This window comes from Artibeus jamaicensis, unplaced genomic scaffold (genome assembly GCF_021234435.1).
Source record: "Artibeus jamaicensis isolate MK-2021 breed Jamaican fruit bat unplaced genomic scaffold, CSHL_Jam_final contig_240, whole genome shotgun sequence".
Lineage (NCBI taxonomy): Eukaryota > Metazoa > Chordata > Mammalia > Chiroptera > Phyllostomidae > Artibeus > Artibeus jamaicensis.
This window is the reverse complement of record NW_026521506.1, coordinates 10,568,651-10,585,014: the sequence shown is the minus strand read 5'-3', so window position 1 is coordinate 10,585,014 and position 16,364 is coordinate 10,568,651. Positions and strand designations below refer to the sequence as shown.

At 40.5% G+C, this 16,364-nt stretch overlaps 1 protein-coding gene across 1 annotated transcript; it reads right to left on the bottom strand.

Annotated features, from left to right (window-relative positions):
• Nucleotides 1–259: 259 nt before the first annotated feature.
• On the bottom strand, nucleotides 260–15,524 carry RBMX2 (RNA binding motif protein X-linked 2). The gene is made up of 6 exons (XM_037147128.2): nucleotides 15,433–15,524; nucleotides 15,098–15,213; nucleotides 13,316–13,367; nucleotides 6,731–6,860; nucleotides 2,560–2,737; nucleotides 260–1,655 (listed from the first exon to the last, which is right to left on the bottom strand). The coding sequence occupies exons 1-6, from the start codon at nucleotides 15,435–15,437 to the stop codon at nucleotides 1,165–1,167; spliced, it is 972 nt and encodes a 323-aa protein (XP_037003023.2). The 5' UTR covers nucleotides 15,438–15,524; the 3' UTR covers nucleotides 260–1,164.
• Nucleotides 15,525–16,364: the final 840 nt, after the last annotated feature.

Here is a 16,364-nt window from a genome sequence, read left to right as displayed (position 1 = left end):
CCTGTGAGCTAGTTCCTACCAAACTCCTAAATAACTGATTGCTAAAACAGAAAGACAACACTGTCAAAATGGGAAAGAACTATCAAGCAGACCAGATAGACATGCAATGGAGTGGACAGGATATTCCCATCCCAGCAAGAACAGCTATGTGAAAAGCAGAGTAAACCCCAAAGTAGCCTGCTATGTCTGGAACACAGAAAGCGAGCTGGCTAGCCAACCCAAATGTCCATCCACTGAGAAATAGATAAACAAAATATAGTAAATCCACACAATGAAATTTTATTCAGCCATAAATAGAAAATGAAGTACTGATACATGATGAAACATGGATGAACCTTGAAAACATATTAAAACACAGTAGACACAAAAGGTCATATATTATATAATTTCATTTATATAAACTGTGCAGAGCAGGCAAATTCATAGAAATGGAAAGCATATTGGTGGTTGTCAGGGACGAGGAGGAGGAAATACAGAATAACTGCTTAATGGGTACAGGATTTCATTATGGAATGATGAAAATGTTTTGGAACTAGATAGGAGTTAAAATAGTTACTTTCAGGTCATGTGAAATTTCACCTCGATAAAAATAAATAAATAAATAAATTGCAAGGAAAAAAGGCAGAGACATATATGAACCAAAAAAGAAAAAAAAGTTTACATTTTCAAATACAGGCAGGGGTAGATAGGGATCAAGTTGATGTTATAAATCATCACATTCACATCAAGCTGTCTAAACCTAGTTAAGCCACATGTCTCTGCTCAATGGGTCTACCTGCCAACTGGAAAGGTCACTGAAAAGGCTCTTATTAACATCTAGAATAAAGGCTAGAATTCTAGAGTTACCTGGCATTTCCCCTTTCCTAAACATTTCATCATCAACCAGGGTCATAAATTCAAGGGCCACACTTATGAACCCAATTTTAGGATATATACTCTAATAAATACCAAGCATATTCCCAGGGAAAATGGATTTTGCTCAAAACTCCAGGACATCTGGCTCTTGAAAGTACAGCTCTCTCAATGACTCTAATATTCAAGGGATGAAAGAATGTAGTCTCAGAGATTTTACACACAGAAACAGTAAAAGTGTAACTGAATCTCACCGTCTTTTAAAAATGCAGTTCATTTTAATTCTATCAACCAGCTGCCTAGGCTGCAGCCTCAGTGACGTTTGCGATCACTGGGATTCAAGGGGTCCGCGTCTCGGGAGTGCCATGCCTTTTTAGGCCTATGGGATTTATCTCGGCTCCTACTTCTACTTCTATGGCTATGTCCCTCGTGCCGGCCAGAATGTGTATCTGAGCTTCGACCTCCATCCCTATCCCTGTTTTTTTCTTCTCTTTCTTCCCTCTTGCTTGAGGACTTGTGCTCATGCTTAGGCTTCTCCTTCTTCAGCTCCCTCTCCCGGTCCTCTGCTCCCCCTCGACAGGCTGTCCTGACCTCAGGGGAGCTGAAATGGTGCTTCCACACCTCCCTGGACTCTGGCTTCTGACCCCTCTCTGAGTTCTTGCCGCTTTGCTTTTTAGAGCCAGGGTCATCCTTCTCCTTTATTGTCTTGCTTCCAGGAGTTGAAGAGGAAGCTGGCTGGTCTTCCAGTACCTCCTGATCAATCTTCTCTTTGTCTTTCTTTCTCTTCTTTTTTTCCTTTTTGTCTGGAGGAAGAAAGAGATGCAATCAAGAAAAGGGAAATGGATCTATAATAAAGTGTTTAAACACTATTAAGCTTAATTCGTACCAAGCAGGATTTTTGCAAACTCTTTTCAGCGAAGGATACAATCCCTAAATTCAAACTCTCCTCATTATATAATGAATGCATATGACTTCGGACATAATAAAAACTATTAGGTGAAAAGAAAAATAATTAAAAATAAATGTTTCAACCCCACCATGACTTCTTAAAAAACACAGAAAGAAAAAGCTAATGGAGCCCTGGCTGGTGTGGCTCAGTGGATTGAGCGCTGGCCTGCAAACTAAAGGGTCACTGGTTCAATTCCCAGTCAGGGCACATGCCTGGGTTGCAGGCCAGGTCCCCAGTAGGAGGTGCACAAGAGGCAATCACACACTGATGTTTCTCTCCCTCTCTTTCTCCCTCCCTTCCCTTCTCTCTAAAAAATAAATAAAATCTTTTTTCTTAAAGGCAAATGGAGGAGATGGAGGCTATGCAAAAGGAAAGCATCCTTGGCAGTAGCGTGATAGTCGACCCTGCCAAAAGAGTGCCTCTGAGAAGCCAAGTTCAATCCGTCACCCCTGACATGCCAAACTGCTGTATAAGGCAATTCCTACAGTTAAATTACCTCTTAAAAGTCCCTACTTCCAAATACAGTAGCTTTCTGGGGTACTAGAGGTTAGGACTTCAATATATGAATTTTAAGGGACACAATGCAACCCATAATATTAGCCTTCTGCTGAAACTACCTCTCCTTTCCCCATTCAAGTAAGGTTCCCCACACCTTCCCCTCCTCCACACTTAAGAATTGATTATCAAGTCTCAGTAAATGCTAGGAAGACCAAAAACTAACACTACCCAGAATCTCCTCTTAGGTCCTAACACTTTACCTTTCTTGTGTTTTTTGGTGGGTTTGTCATCTTCAGAGCTCTCAGATGAGTTCTGTGAGGGGGTGCGAGCCCCACAGCCCTTATTCAGGAGCTCTTTGGTCACAGTATCCATATCTTCTGAGTCCTTAGGAGCCCGATAGTTAGACACATGATCTACTCGGATAGTTCTTCCTTTGATCTAAGATAGACAAGCAATGCTTCAGTCATCCTATCAAACTACATGAACCCAGTTGCAGAGAGCCATGGTATGAACTACACCCATGACCTTCCTGCTATTCTATTTCTGGGAAAATCTATAAAACAGACCTAACCGGTGTGTCACAGCACATACCTAGATATTAATTTGCTCAGCTCTCAGGACAGCCAGGTGGGGGCTTGGGGCAGCAGGATCCATGAGGCAGTTGTACTAGGTAGCCTCCACAACTTGCCCCAGGGTGCCATACTAATATCTTCAGGTTTTATGTGCACCATAAAATGAAAAAGACTGAGAAGTTCTGTCCACAAGCAACAGAGGAAAGTGTGATAATTTCAATGCACAAACAGTGAATTAGCCTCAATCTGTAACATTAATTTATAGTGAAATATACCTTACCAGCTAGAAGAAATCTTGAAATCGAACCCAGTACTACAGTTGCTTCCTCAACACAGCAATTAGGATGAGGCCAAGGTAGACCAACAAGTGGGAGTGGGGAAGGAATTGAGCAAGACTACTGTCTTATTTTATTTTTTCTTTTTTTCTAGCTATATTTAATCACTTTGTTAATTCATCCAGTACTGAAAAGGCCACTGTCTTTTTTTCTTAAGCCCTCACACTTTGCTCCACCCCAACCCTCCCAAAACAACTGGCTCACACTGATACTTTCTATGTGAATCACACTCTCCAGGTGAGAAAAAAAATTTAACCCCTCACTTAAAACAAAAACATTCAGGGAGATACTGACTTATTCTACAGGCAAAGCCATCTGAAATTTGAAAAGCCTGGCTTTTATACTTCTAATACAAGAGCATATTTCTATTCTTACCTTGGGCCCAAACAGCTCCTGTCATCTTCCCTATTCCTCATTTAAAAACATCTTGAAAACCTTCCTTTTATGGTGATTCCCTTTGACTGCTGGCTGTCTTAAAAATCAAGCCTTGCCCTGGCCAGTGTGGCTCAGTTGGTTGGAGCATTGTCCTATAACCAAAGGGTTGTGGGTTCAATTCCCGGTCAGGGCACATACCCAGGTTGTGGTTCGATCCCCAGTCCAGGTGCATACAGGAGGCAACCAATCGATGTTTCTGTCTTACATCAATGCTCCTCCCTTCCCCTCTCTCTAGAAGCAATCAAAAATGTTCTCAGGTGAGGATTTAAAAAAAAAAGCAAGCCTGGAAACCTGTTTCACCCTGTTTTATAGTCTCCAACTATTCCACACTGTGCAATAAGAGATAAACTCTCCAACTCTAGAGTCACCTCCTGGCCTGAGACAATGCTTGTTCAACTTCAGGACTTTACCTAAATGAGTACACGGACTCTGTGGAGCACAGATAAGCCCAACTTTACCCATTCCCTTTTCTTAGCCCAAGGTCTCACTGACAAGGGTTGGATTTATTGGGAACAAAGGGGAGAAAACTTCAGAATGAGTTACTTTTGTAGACTTTGTAATCAGATTTTAACTAGAGACTATCCAGGGCCCAGTACTGATTGCTGTCTGTGGACACGTATAACAGATATACAGAACTGTCCTAGGTCATGAAGCCATGATAGAACACTAAATCTCCTGATACAGGACCACATGGAAGAGCAGTGTTCTGCTAGTCTCTTTGTTCTCCAATAAACCAGAGATAAGAGTGGAATTTTAAGGATGAAAAGGTAAGAAATAGAGGCGGGGGTCAGAGGGATGGGAAGAGAGGAGGCATGGTTCCTAGGCCCCTAGAGAAATAGTTGTTAAGAGATAGGGAAATTAGGACTTCCAGCCAAGATGGAGGCATAGGTGGAAACACTGTGCATCCTCGCACAACCAAGTTCAAAGACAACAAAGTTTTAGTAACAAAAACACAACCAAAACACGGAAAATTGAACTGTACCAAAGTCCGACAACAATGAACCATTCATCCAGATTGGTAAGAGGGGCAGAGTCTGCAGCTGGTGGAGCGGGGTCCCACAGGAAAATGTGGCCAGACCGGACCAACCCACGTGCGCAGGCGGCCGTTGGCAAATCCCAGGTATGGGGTGGCAACGGGCGGATGGCGGCTGGCTGACCACAGTCAAACATTCACACTCAGATAAACCAGGCAAAGGAGCGAGCAGTGAGACAGACCGAGCAGGCTAGGGCCCCAATGACAGGAATTAAAGCCTAAAATCACCAATTGGAAAAACTCTCAGGGTCAAGGTGCCGGGAGAAGCACCCAGGCTCACAAAAAATTTGTTGGAGAGACCCACAGGGTCCTGGAGGGTACACCGGCCCACACACCTGGGAACCAGCACCAGGGGGCCCGGATTGCTTGTGGGAAGCAGCAGAGGGGACTGAAATCTGAGAGAGCACAGAACAAATGCTATTGCCCCTCTCTGACCCCACCCCCAAATTAGCGTCACAACCCAGCAACTGGGTTGCCCCGCCCTGGTGAACACCTAAGGCTCCGCCCCTCATATGTAACAGGCAGGAACAGACCAAAACATTATGGCTCAAACAGAAGAAGAAATCAAAGCCACAGAGCCAACACTTTTAAGTGACCAAGACATAGCCAACCTATCAGATGCATAGTCCAAAACACTGGTGATCAGGATGCTCACAGAACTGGTTGATTTAAGTCACAAATTAGAGGAAAAAATGAAGGCAAAACTAACTGAAATGAAGGGAAATGCACAGGAAACCAACAGTGATGGAAAGGAAACTGGGACTCAAATCAAGGGAGTGGACCAAAAGGAAGAAAAAAATGACCAAACAGAAAAGGATGAAGAAACAAGAATTCAAAAAAATGAGGAGAGGCTTAGGAACCTCCAGGACATCTTTAAGCATTCCAACATCCAAATTATAGGCGTACCAGAAGGAGAAGAGGAAGAGCAACAAGTGGAACACTTATTTGAACAAATAATAAAGGAGAACTTCCCCAATCTGTCAAAAAAGAAAAAAAAAGCCTTCCAGGAAATCCAGGAAGCTCAGAGAGTCCCAAACAACAAAAGAAGTTGGACCCAAGAAGGAACACACTAAGGCACATCATCATTACATTAGCCAAGATTAAAATGAAGGAGAGAATCCTAGAAGCAGCAAGAGATAAGGGGATAGTCACCTACAAAGGAGTTCCCATCAGACTGCCAGTGGATTTCTCTTACAGGCAAGAAGGGGCTGGAAAGAAGTATTCCAAATCATGAAATCCAAAGACCTACATGCAAGATTGCTCTACCAGCAAAGCTTTCATTTAGAATGGAAGGGCAGATAAAGTGCTTCTCAGATAAGATCAAATTCAAGGAGTTCATCATCACCAAGCCCTTATTATATGAAATGTTAAAAGGACTCATCTAAGAAAAAGAAGGTAAAAAAGATGAACAGTGAAAGGAAAGCAAACTCACACTTATTAACAACCATACCTAAAACAAAAGCAAACTAAGAGGCCAGCTGGATCAGGAGCAGAACCATAGAAATGAAGATCACATGGAGGGTTAGCAACAGGGGAGTGGGAGGAGGAAAAGGAGGGAGAAGGTACAGAGAATAAGTAGCATAGATGCTAGGTAGAAAATAGATGAGGGGAGGGCAAGAATAGTATGGAAAATATAGAATCTAAATAACTTGAGACACGTGGAGATAAACTAAGGGGGGAATGGGTGGGGGAAGGGAGTGCAGGGTGGAGAGGAATGAAGGGGTGAAATGGGACAACTGTAATGGCATAATCAATAAAATATATTAAAAAGAAAAAAGGAATAGAAAAATAAATAAATAAATAAATAAATAAATAAATAAATAAATAAAAGTAAAAAAAGAGAGTGATAGGAAAATTAAGGGGAAAAGGAATAGGATGGAAAGCCATGAGCAAGTAGAATTATTTCCTGGTCAATATGTCCCCACAACTCTACAACCCTCACAACATACTCAGCCGACCAGTACTGTACTTGAGCCTGTGGAGATTAGGTGAAAAATGAAACCAAACCATTGTACAGTAAAAGTCTAGCCAACTTCTGCTTAGTAAGAACACTCACCTTGATCCCATTAAAATTGTCCACAGCCAGAATTGTGCTCCGCTGGTCTTCATAGCAGAGGAAACAGAATCCTTTGGATTTTCCAGTCTTCTTGTCCCGTACCAGATTAATGTTAACAATCTCCCCATATCTATTTATTTTACAAAAGAGTAAAGACACTACTGGTTTAAAATGCAAAAACTTTCAGATTGGATGACAAAACAAAATTCAAATAATATATTTTGCACAGGAAAAACATCTAAAGATGACATAGAAAGGTTAAAAATTCAAAAATTAGGTAAGTATATAGCAACAACACCCAATTAAAATAAAAAATAAATTTCATCTCCCCCCAAAATGTCCTAAAACAAAAGTGAAAGTCATGAAATTTTATTCATAAATTTAAAAAAATTTAATTAAAAAACTATTAGAAATACAAAGAGAAACTAAGTGAAAATTATGAGATTTTTAACATACCACTTTATAACACAAAGTTGACAAAAATTAGGTCAGAGGAATATATAATTATCTAATACAAATACACATATGATTAATAATATAATTAACGTGTTAATATATATTTCTGTCAGACTAGTAGATATAGAGATATATTTGAATCTTATAAAAAACACTTTCTTGACTTCCAGCCAGGATGGAGGGGTGGGTGAACACACTGTGCCTCCTCGCATGAGCAGGATGGGGATGGCAACAATTTGGAAACAGGATGGCAACTGGAACTGACAGAGAATTGAACTGTGTAGAGGTACAACAACCAAGGAGTTAGAATGGACACATTCATCCAGATCAGGTGGACCAGGAGAAGCTGGGGAAGGAGATGAGCCATGCAACCCAGGGTCCCAGCGCAGAAAAATGGAGCCTCAAAACAACAATTGAAAATGCCTGTGGAGGTTGGGGTGCTGGGAGGGACTCCTGGCCTCAAGGGAGGGTTCATTGGAGAGATCCACAGGGTCCTGGAATGTACATAAGCCCACCCACATGAGAATCAGCACCAGTAAGGCCCGGTTTGCTTGGGGGAAGCAGCAGAAGGGACTGGCATACAACTGAGAGCGGAACAAGTGCCATTGTTCCTTCTCGGATCCCGCCCTCACATACAGCATCACAACCCGGAGGGGGGGGTTGCCCCGCCCTGGCGAACACCTAAGGCTCCACCCCTTACTACATAACAGGTGTGGTAAGACCAAAAAAAACAAGGCCGAAAGGGAAGAACAGATCAAAGCTCCAGAACAAATACAACTAAGCAAAGAAAAGATAGCCAACCTATCAGATGCATAGTTCAAAACACTGGTGATCAGGATGCTCACAGAACTGGTTGATTTTGGATTCAAATTAAGATGAAAAAATGAAGGTTATGGTAAGTGAAATGAAGGAAAACGCACAGGGAACCAATGGTGATGGGAAGAAAACTGGGACTCAAATCAATGGAGTGGAACAGAAGGAAGAAAGAAACAACCAAACAGAAAGTAATTAAATAAACAAGAATTCAAAAAAAATGAGAAGAGGCCCTGGCTGGTGTAGCTCAGTGGATTGAGCTCGGGCCTGTGAACCAGATAATCGCGGTTTGATTCCCAGTCAGGGCACATGCCTGGGTTGCAGACCAGTTCCCTGCAGGCCAGTTCCCAGCAGGGGAGGCACAAAAGGCAACCATACATTGATGTTTCTCTCCCTCTCTCCTTCCCTTCCCCTCTAAAGATAAATAAATAAAATATATTAAAAAAATGAGAAGAGGCTTAGGAACTTCCAGGACATCTTTAAACACTCCAACATCCAAATTATAGGGGTACCAGAAGGGGAAGAGGAAGAGCAACGAGTGGAAAAGTTACTTGAACAAATAATAAAGAACTTCCCCAATCTGGCAAAAAAAAAATAGACTTCCAGGAAGTCCAGGAAGCTCAGAGAGTCCCAAAGAAGTTGGACCCAAGGAGGAACACACTAAGGCACATCATCATTACATTAGCCAAGATTAAAATGAAGGAGAGAATCCTAGAAGCAGCAAGAGATAAGGGGACAGTCACCTACAAAGGAGTTCCCATCAGACTGTCAGTGGATTTCTCAAAAGAGACCTTGCAGACAAGAAGGGGCTGGAAAGAAGTATTCCAAGTCATGACAGGCAAGGAACTACATTCAAGATTGCTCTATCCAGGAAAACTTTCATTTAGAATGGAAGGGCAGATAAAGTGCTTCTCAGGTAAGGTAAGTTAAAGGAGTTCATCATCACAAAGCCCTTATTTTATGAAATGTTAAAGGGACTTATGTAAGAAAAAGAAGATAAAAAGCATGTGTAGTAAAATGACAGCAAATTCACAATTATTGACAACCACACCTAAAACAAAAACAAAAACAAACTGAGCAAACAACTAGAAAAGAAACAGAACCACAGATATGGAGATCACATGGAGGGTTAGCAACAGGAGAGTGGGAGGGGAGAGAAGGGAGAAGGTATAGAGAATAAGTAGCATAGATGATAGGTAGAAAATAGACAGGGGGCAGGCAAGAATAGTATGGGAAATGTAGAAGCTAAAGAACTTATAACACATGAACATGAACTAAAGGGGGTAATGTGGGTGGAAGAGGGTGTTCAGGGTGGAGGGGAATGAAGGGTGGAAAATGGGACAACTGTAATAGCATAATCAATAAAATATATTAAAAACTTTCTTCTCAAGAATCTATGACACATGTATTAAAACTGACTACAGCATAGGTCTGAAAACAAACTTAGAACCTGAAACCTACTATCCTGGTTAACAAATAAATGAAAGAGAAAATGAAACACACAAAAAGAAAAAGTTAGTTGCAGACTCTTTAGAAAATTACAAAAATGAGAATAATAATATATATTAAAAGTTATGGGATGCAGTTAAAACCATACTCAATAAAAATCGGTAACCTTAAAGAAGTTCACTGTTAAAAAAGTAAAAAATGAATGTAAAAGAAAGCAAATCTAAGGAAAGCAGATGAGAGGTAATAGAATTCTACCTTACTCCTTATTCAAAAATAAATTCCAGATAAGTTAAAGCATCACAAATTAAAAAATAAGTCATGAAAATAAAATAAAATGGGAATTGATGGATACATTATATAACACGATCACATACACACACCTGGGCCTGAAATCTAGCATCTTACTTAATAGAAATTACTAGAGATGATTCAACTAAGATCAGGAACTATTTAACACTATAGGTATTAGCCAATGCAATTAGTAGAAAACAGATAAGAAATGAAAAAAGTAGTAAAACTCTCTCTGTTTTACGATCACATATAGTAGTAGTATAGAAAACCCAAGAGAATCAATGATAAGCAATAATAAAAACAAACAGTATAACAATTCAGTAAGGTGCCAGGATATGAAGTTACCAAAAATAAGCCATCTTCTTACATATAAGCAATTATCAGATTAGATCAATCAGATCAATTTAAAACATATAATTGATGTATAAAGCCTATATAAAGAAAAAATTTTAAGATTTTACTTATTTATTTTTAGAGAGAGGGAAAGGGAAGGAGAAAGAGTTAGAGAAACATCAATGTGTGGTTGCCTCTCACGTGGCCCCCACTGGGGAGCTGGCCTGCAACCCAGGCATGTGCCTTGACTGGGAATCGAACTGGCAACCCCTTGGTTCGCAGCCTGCGCTCAACCCACTGAGCTACACCAGCCAGGGCTAAAGAAAATTTTTTAAACTGCTGAAAGATACAAACATACACTTAAACAAATATAAAGATATCCCTTGTTCTTGAATAGTATGAGTCAATTATCATGAAGATATCAAACTCTTCCCCAAAGTTAATACTGAAATTTAATGTAATCCCCACTTTAAATACAGGCTGTGTTTTCCCCCTGGAGCTGGATAAGTTGATTCTAAAGTTATTATGGAAAAATTAACAGAATAGCTGGAAAAACTTTTAAAAAGTAGGGAGCAGTAACTCTCCCAGATATTATACACACTGAAAAGCTTCTTTGATTAATTAGTGTGGTACTGGCACATGAAGAGACAGCCAGACCAATAAAACAGAATATGGAACCAAGAAAGAGACTTAGGTATATATGGAAAAATAATATACGATAAGGATGACATCCCGATTTGTTGGGGGAAAAATACAGACACTTTTACAAATATTGTTGCAACAACTGGATAGGCAATTGGAAAAAAAACAAGAAATTGGATCTGTATCTCACACTATATATCGATATAACTCTAAATGGATCAGGGAGTTCAATGTATGAAATTGAAACCATGTAAGTACTAGACAAGAACACAGATGGGTGGATAGGGAGAAATACTTTCTAATGATGACTCAAAAACCAGAAGCAATTAAAAAAGACCACATAAAATACCAGAGGGAGAGACTATAAAGTGACAGCATGAGGGAGTTTTTGGAACTGTTCTCCATCCTAATTGTGGGAATAATCACACAAATCTTTCCTGTATTAAAATTCATAGGGTTGTACACCTCCTAAAAAGTCCATTTTAACATCAGATAATTTTAACATATGAATATATAAAATAAAAGCAATAATTCTGCATAGCATAAAATCACAGTAAGCAAAGCATGAAGACAAATGACAAACTAGGAGAAAATATTATTTGCAATTTACTTCACAGATTAAGGATCAGAAAGCTATTCTTTTTCCTTTTGCTATAAAGGACATTATCAGGATAACTGGTAAAGTTGAATAGAGTTTATAGATAATACTGTTGTATCAGTGTTGGTGTCCTGAATTTGATCACTACACTGAGATTAAACCAGAGAATGTCCTTTTGGGAAAATACATATTGAAGAATTTAGAGATCAATGGGCATCAGGTCTGCAACCGACTGTCAAATGGTTCAGAAAAAAATAATATGTATCCGTGGAGAGAAGTAACAATAAAGAAAACATGGTAAAATGCTAACATCTGGGGGCTCTGGGGAAAAGGGATAAAGGTATTCTTTTTACCATTTTATATCTTTGCAGTTTGAAGCCTGAAATTATTTCAAAACAAAATGCTAGAAAGAAGATTATAGGAGCTGGCTTGAAAGGACTCCTAATAGACCAAACTGGAACAATTTGAGCATCAAGAAATAATAATGATGGCACTGCAGTATAACACACCAAATGTTAAAAAAACAAGTCCATAGTAATACAATATATGACAAAGTGTTATAACAAAGTTAACATCCTTAATAAATGAAGGGCTCTTGTAAAGTCAATAAAAAAATGAGGAACACACCACTAGAAAAAAATAGGCAAAGTATATGAATAGACAATTGACAAAAAAGAAATAACAATGGCTTGTAAATCTATGAAAAAATGTTCTACCTCACTGATGATGAAATAAAGGCAAAGTAAAATAAAATAAGAAGCCATATGACAAATATTTTTAAGATAACTGCTGCTGATTAGGAGTCACAAAAATGAGCATTCAAGTGAGAGTGGAAACTGATATAACCTTTTCAGAGAGCAATATGGCAATGTTTATAAAACATCTTAAAAATGCTGATGTCTGGATCCAGTGATTTCACCAAGGAAACCATCAGGAATGCATACAACGATGTAGGTAACACAATGAACATGGCAATATAATTTATAACAGCAAAATATTGAAAATTATGCCCAACATTTTTAAAATGTGATAAAGGAGTACACCAAATTGTTAACAGTTTTCATTAAAGTACATTCTATTTTCTTCTTTATACCTTTTCTTTTCACCAAATTTTTTATAATGACTATACATACTTTGATAATCAAAAAACTTGCTACACCCTGTTTGCCATGGTCCTCTGCCTGTACATGCTATCCAAATTCTCTGCAACAGTCCTCTGTTCCTGCGGGTTACACAACCCAGGGGCCATAGCCCTCTGCTCTTGTGAGATGCCGAGGCCCTTTGGCCCTATGAACTTTATAATCACTCTGTGTAGCTCTAGGGTTATACCCAGCCCCTCTTCTACCAGCTGCCACTATCACTGTGAGCTGCCAAGTCCCCATCCCACCCAGTGCTGCTGTTATCATCTCACAGAATGAAGACCATGAGGTTCTCCTATTTATTTGTGTTCTTCATCAGCCTGTGATTCTCAGCCTCTGGGTAGAGAGATCAGTTCTGCTCACCAACCTTATACTCATTTAGAAACAAAGAAAGCAAACTACTGCCTTAACCTTTTGATTTTTTTTCACCAGATCCTCAGTGCTTTGTCCCCAATTCTACAAGGCCACAAAGGTGTGGGCCCAGAAGCACCCTGTCACCATGAGTTAGTTACTCCTAGTTTGTAGGAGTCTGAGGAAGATACATAGTATCTTCGTGGGAGTTGCAATCTGTTTCAGTATAGGCCCATGCTGAACAATCCCAGGTGAAAAAACTAAAAATAGACCAAAATCCCCAAAACTGCCTCCCAAAACATCCAATTTCTTGGATTTTGCACATTGGAAGAATTCTAGAACCACGTCCTGTGACTGACCTAGACTAGACTAGAAGCTCCGGCCCTCCCCATGCAGACATGCCAGTCAACCTCGAATGAAAATAAATGGCTTTTGTGATGCCACAAAAATGCATTATGGAAGGAAAACACTCTAACAACATTGAAGGCAGGAAATGAAAGGGGACTGACTTACTGTGAGAACACACAGATAATGTCCCCTTCAGTCAGTTCATAAGGAAGTCCTCCTAGAAGGGAAAACCACATTTCAGTTCTAAAAACACCAAGTATCTATAACACCACGCATGAAGCCAAGCGCTGAGAGTGCAAACAAGAGTAAGCCACAGGACTTGCCCTCAGAGAACTAACAGTATGATGCAATGACAGAAGCATATATACACTGCAACAATTGTACAAACATGGGGTGAGTGAGTGGAAAGGTCACCACTATCAAACTAATCCTCCTCATACCTAAACTTCTATGGACAAAGCAGACTGTTTGCAGCACAAAATTCTCCCACAAACATATCTTGAACTCACCTGGTCTTTACTCATAAATTCACCAGTAAGATCCAAAATCACTTTAAATATGCAAATATTAACTCCACCTCACACAGACTAAGTATTTTATAAAGACAACTGTTAAGCATTTCACAGAAAATAAGTTCCCCTGCAAATGTTTCCTTCCTCACCTGTAAAGTGGGAATATGAATACTTACCTCACAGAATTATTATAAGAATTAAATAAAACAATGAATATAAAGTGCCTAGCACCATGACTGATGCAATTGTCTCCTTGAATAAGCTGTCACATTACTGGATGTGACACAAAGTGAATGTACAGATGGTAATATGACCATGGACAGAAGGCAGCAGCTAATCAGATGAGGAAAATTAATTCTGAAGGAAGGGGACAGAGGTGGAGGGCAATTAACAGTAATATGTGATAGTGGTTAAGACTGTGAGTTCTAGAATCCCATAGTTCTGGATATTCCACTTACTAGCTATTTGACCTTAAAAAGTCCATTAACTTCTCAGTGCCTCAGTTTCCTCAGCCATATGAGGGCAAGGGGATGATGACAATGGTCTCAGACAAAGAAAGACAAACACCATATGATTTCACTTATATGTGGGATCTAAACAGCAAAATAAATGGACAAAGAAAACAGAAACAGATACAGAGAACCAATACAGATACAGATATCCTAGACACAGAGAACAGACTGATGGTTGCCAGAGTGGAAGGGAGTTGGGGAATGGGAGAAAAAGGTGAAGGGATTAAGAAGTACAATTTGTGCCCTGGCTGGTGTGGCTCAGTGGACTGAGTGCTGGCCTGTGAACTAAAGGGTCACCAATTCAATTCCCAGTTAGGGCAAATGCTTGGGTTGCCAGTCAGGTCCTCAGTAGGGGGCCCCCAAGAGGCAACCACACATTAATGTTTCCCTCCCTTCCCCTCTCTCTAAAAACAAATCAATAAAACCTTTAAAAAATAAAGAAGTACAAATTGGTAGTTACAAAACAGTCACCAGGACGTGAAGTATAGCATAGGAAATATACTCAATAATATTGTAATAACTACGTACGGGGTTGGATGGGTAGCAGACTTAACCAGGTGATCACTTTGTAAATTATATAAACGTCTAATCACTATGTTGTACACCTAAAACTAATATAATATTGTACATCAACTGTAACTGCAAAATAAAAAGCTATAAAAATAATAACATTCTGAGAAACAAAGTGGCAAACTTCTTGGTACAGTGAATGGCAGTCTGTAACTATGATACCACTTATTTGGCAGGCAGAGCAAACTAGACATGAGGGAGAAAAGAGATGGAAAACAGATTTATGGGCAGACAGCAGAAAGAAACAAAAAGTGGGTGATGAATGTCAGGAAGAACAAAGAGCGGAAAAACTGAAATGTTACGAAGCAGGGCAGGAGAGAATGAGGAGCACCTACGAAAGACGGGAACCTCACCCAGGAAGATCCAGGCGCTGTCTTTGTACTCGGAGTGCCAGGACACCTCATCTGCCACCCCGAGCTGGACCTCACGTTCATTCAGCTCATTGATCAGCTTCACTTTAGTTAAAGGGCTGCACAGGGGACGGAAAAGCGGTCAAGTAAGTGCGGCCTGGCCTGGAGCAAGGAGAGCAAAACTAGGAGTCTAATTTTCTACTCTTCGAGCCACTCCCGCCCCTCGGATGCTCTACCACATCAACTCACTGGGTCACTCCCAGTGGCCAACCCCCAACCGACCCCCACCATCCCCACAGCTCACCACTGCCCCCCCTTAAAACAAATGAAGGCCTTACTTCATCTCCGCAGGTTCGCGCTCAAGAAAGTGATTATTTCCTATGGGCGTGGCTGCAAGGCGCGTGCGCAGCCCCAGCGTGGGGGCACCCTTTAATTTGCGTTAACTTCCGCGCCGGAAGTGCTCCGCCGCCGCTAATGGCTCTTTCACCTCTCGCGTAAGCCCCGTGGCCCAAGGGCACAACGCCTGCGCAATACTGCATTCCTCCAGCGGCGGGGTGGGGTTTGAATTAGCTCTTCCGGTAAATTTTCCTCTGCCACCTAGCTACCTTTCTCTGTGAAATGGGGCAGGGGTGTGAGCCTGGTGTACTACAAAACTCCCAGTTCCTGGACGATGCCTGGCAGTGATTGGGTTAACTATAAATGTTTGGTGAATGAATGTTTGAAAAAGGCACCTGATATTACGACTTTACTCCCAGCCTTCCCTCCCGGTGCAAATCCCCATTCAGGCCACACCCCCCCCCCACCGCATCAAAGCATCGCTGTTCAGGACTCACAGCAGAAAAGTAAAAATGATATGTGAGAGGGTAAATCTTTTCTGTTCCTTAATTCCAAAGCATAGGTAATGGACCACTCGGCTTCTACAGGCTTACTCGAATACATCGTTTCGTGTGAGAGTTGCTACACTCACCCTTTTCCATAGTCTCTGTCTCACTTAAGCAGAAGGCAGAAATTAATATTGTTAAATTAACACCTCACACTTGAGTAGATAATGCTAGTTTATGTGCTAAGCCATTTGCATATATTGGCTCCTCAATCCTCACAATAACCCCATAAATTCTGTAGTTACCATCACCATTTTATAGAGGAAGAAACTGAGACTCAAAGGAGTTAATTAACTTAAAAGGTACTCCATCTTTACCCATAGGGTCTGGTTGATTTAATCAGTCCTTACCGAGCATCTATATTTGTCCTTTACAGCAAGTCTATAGAT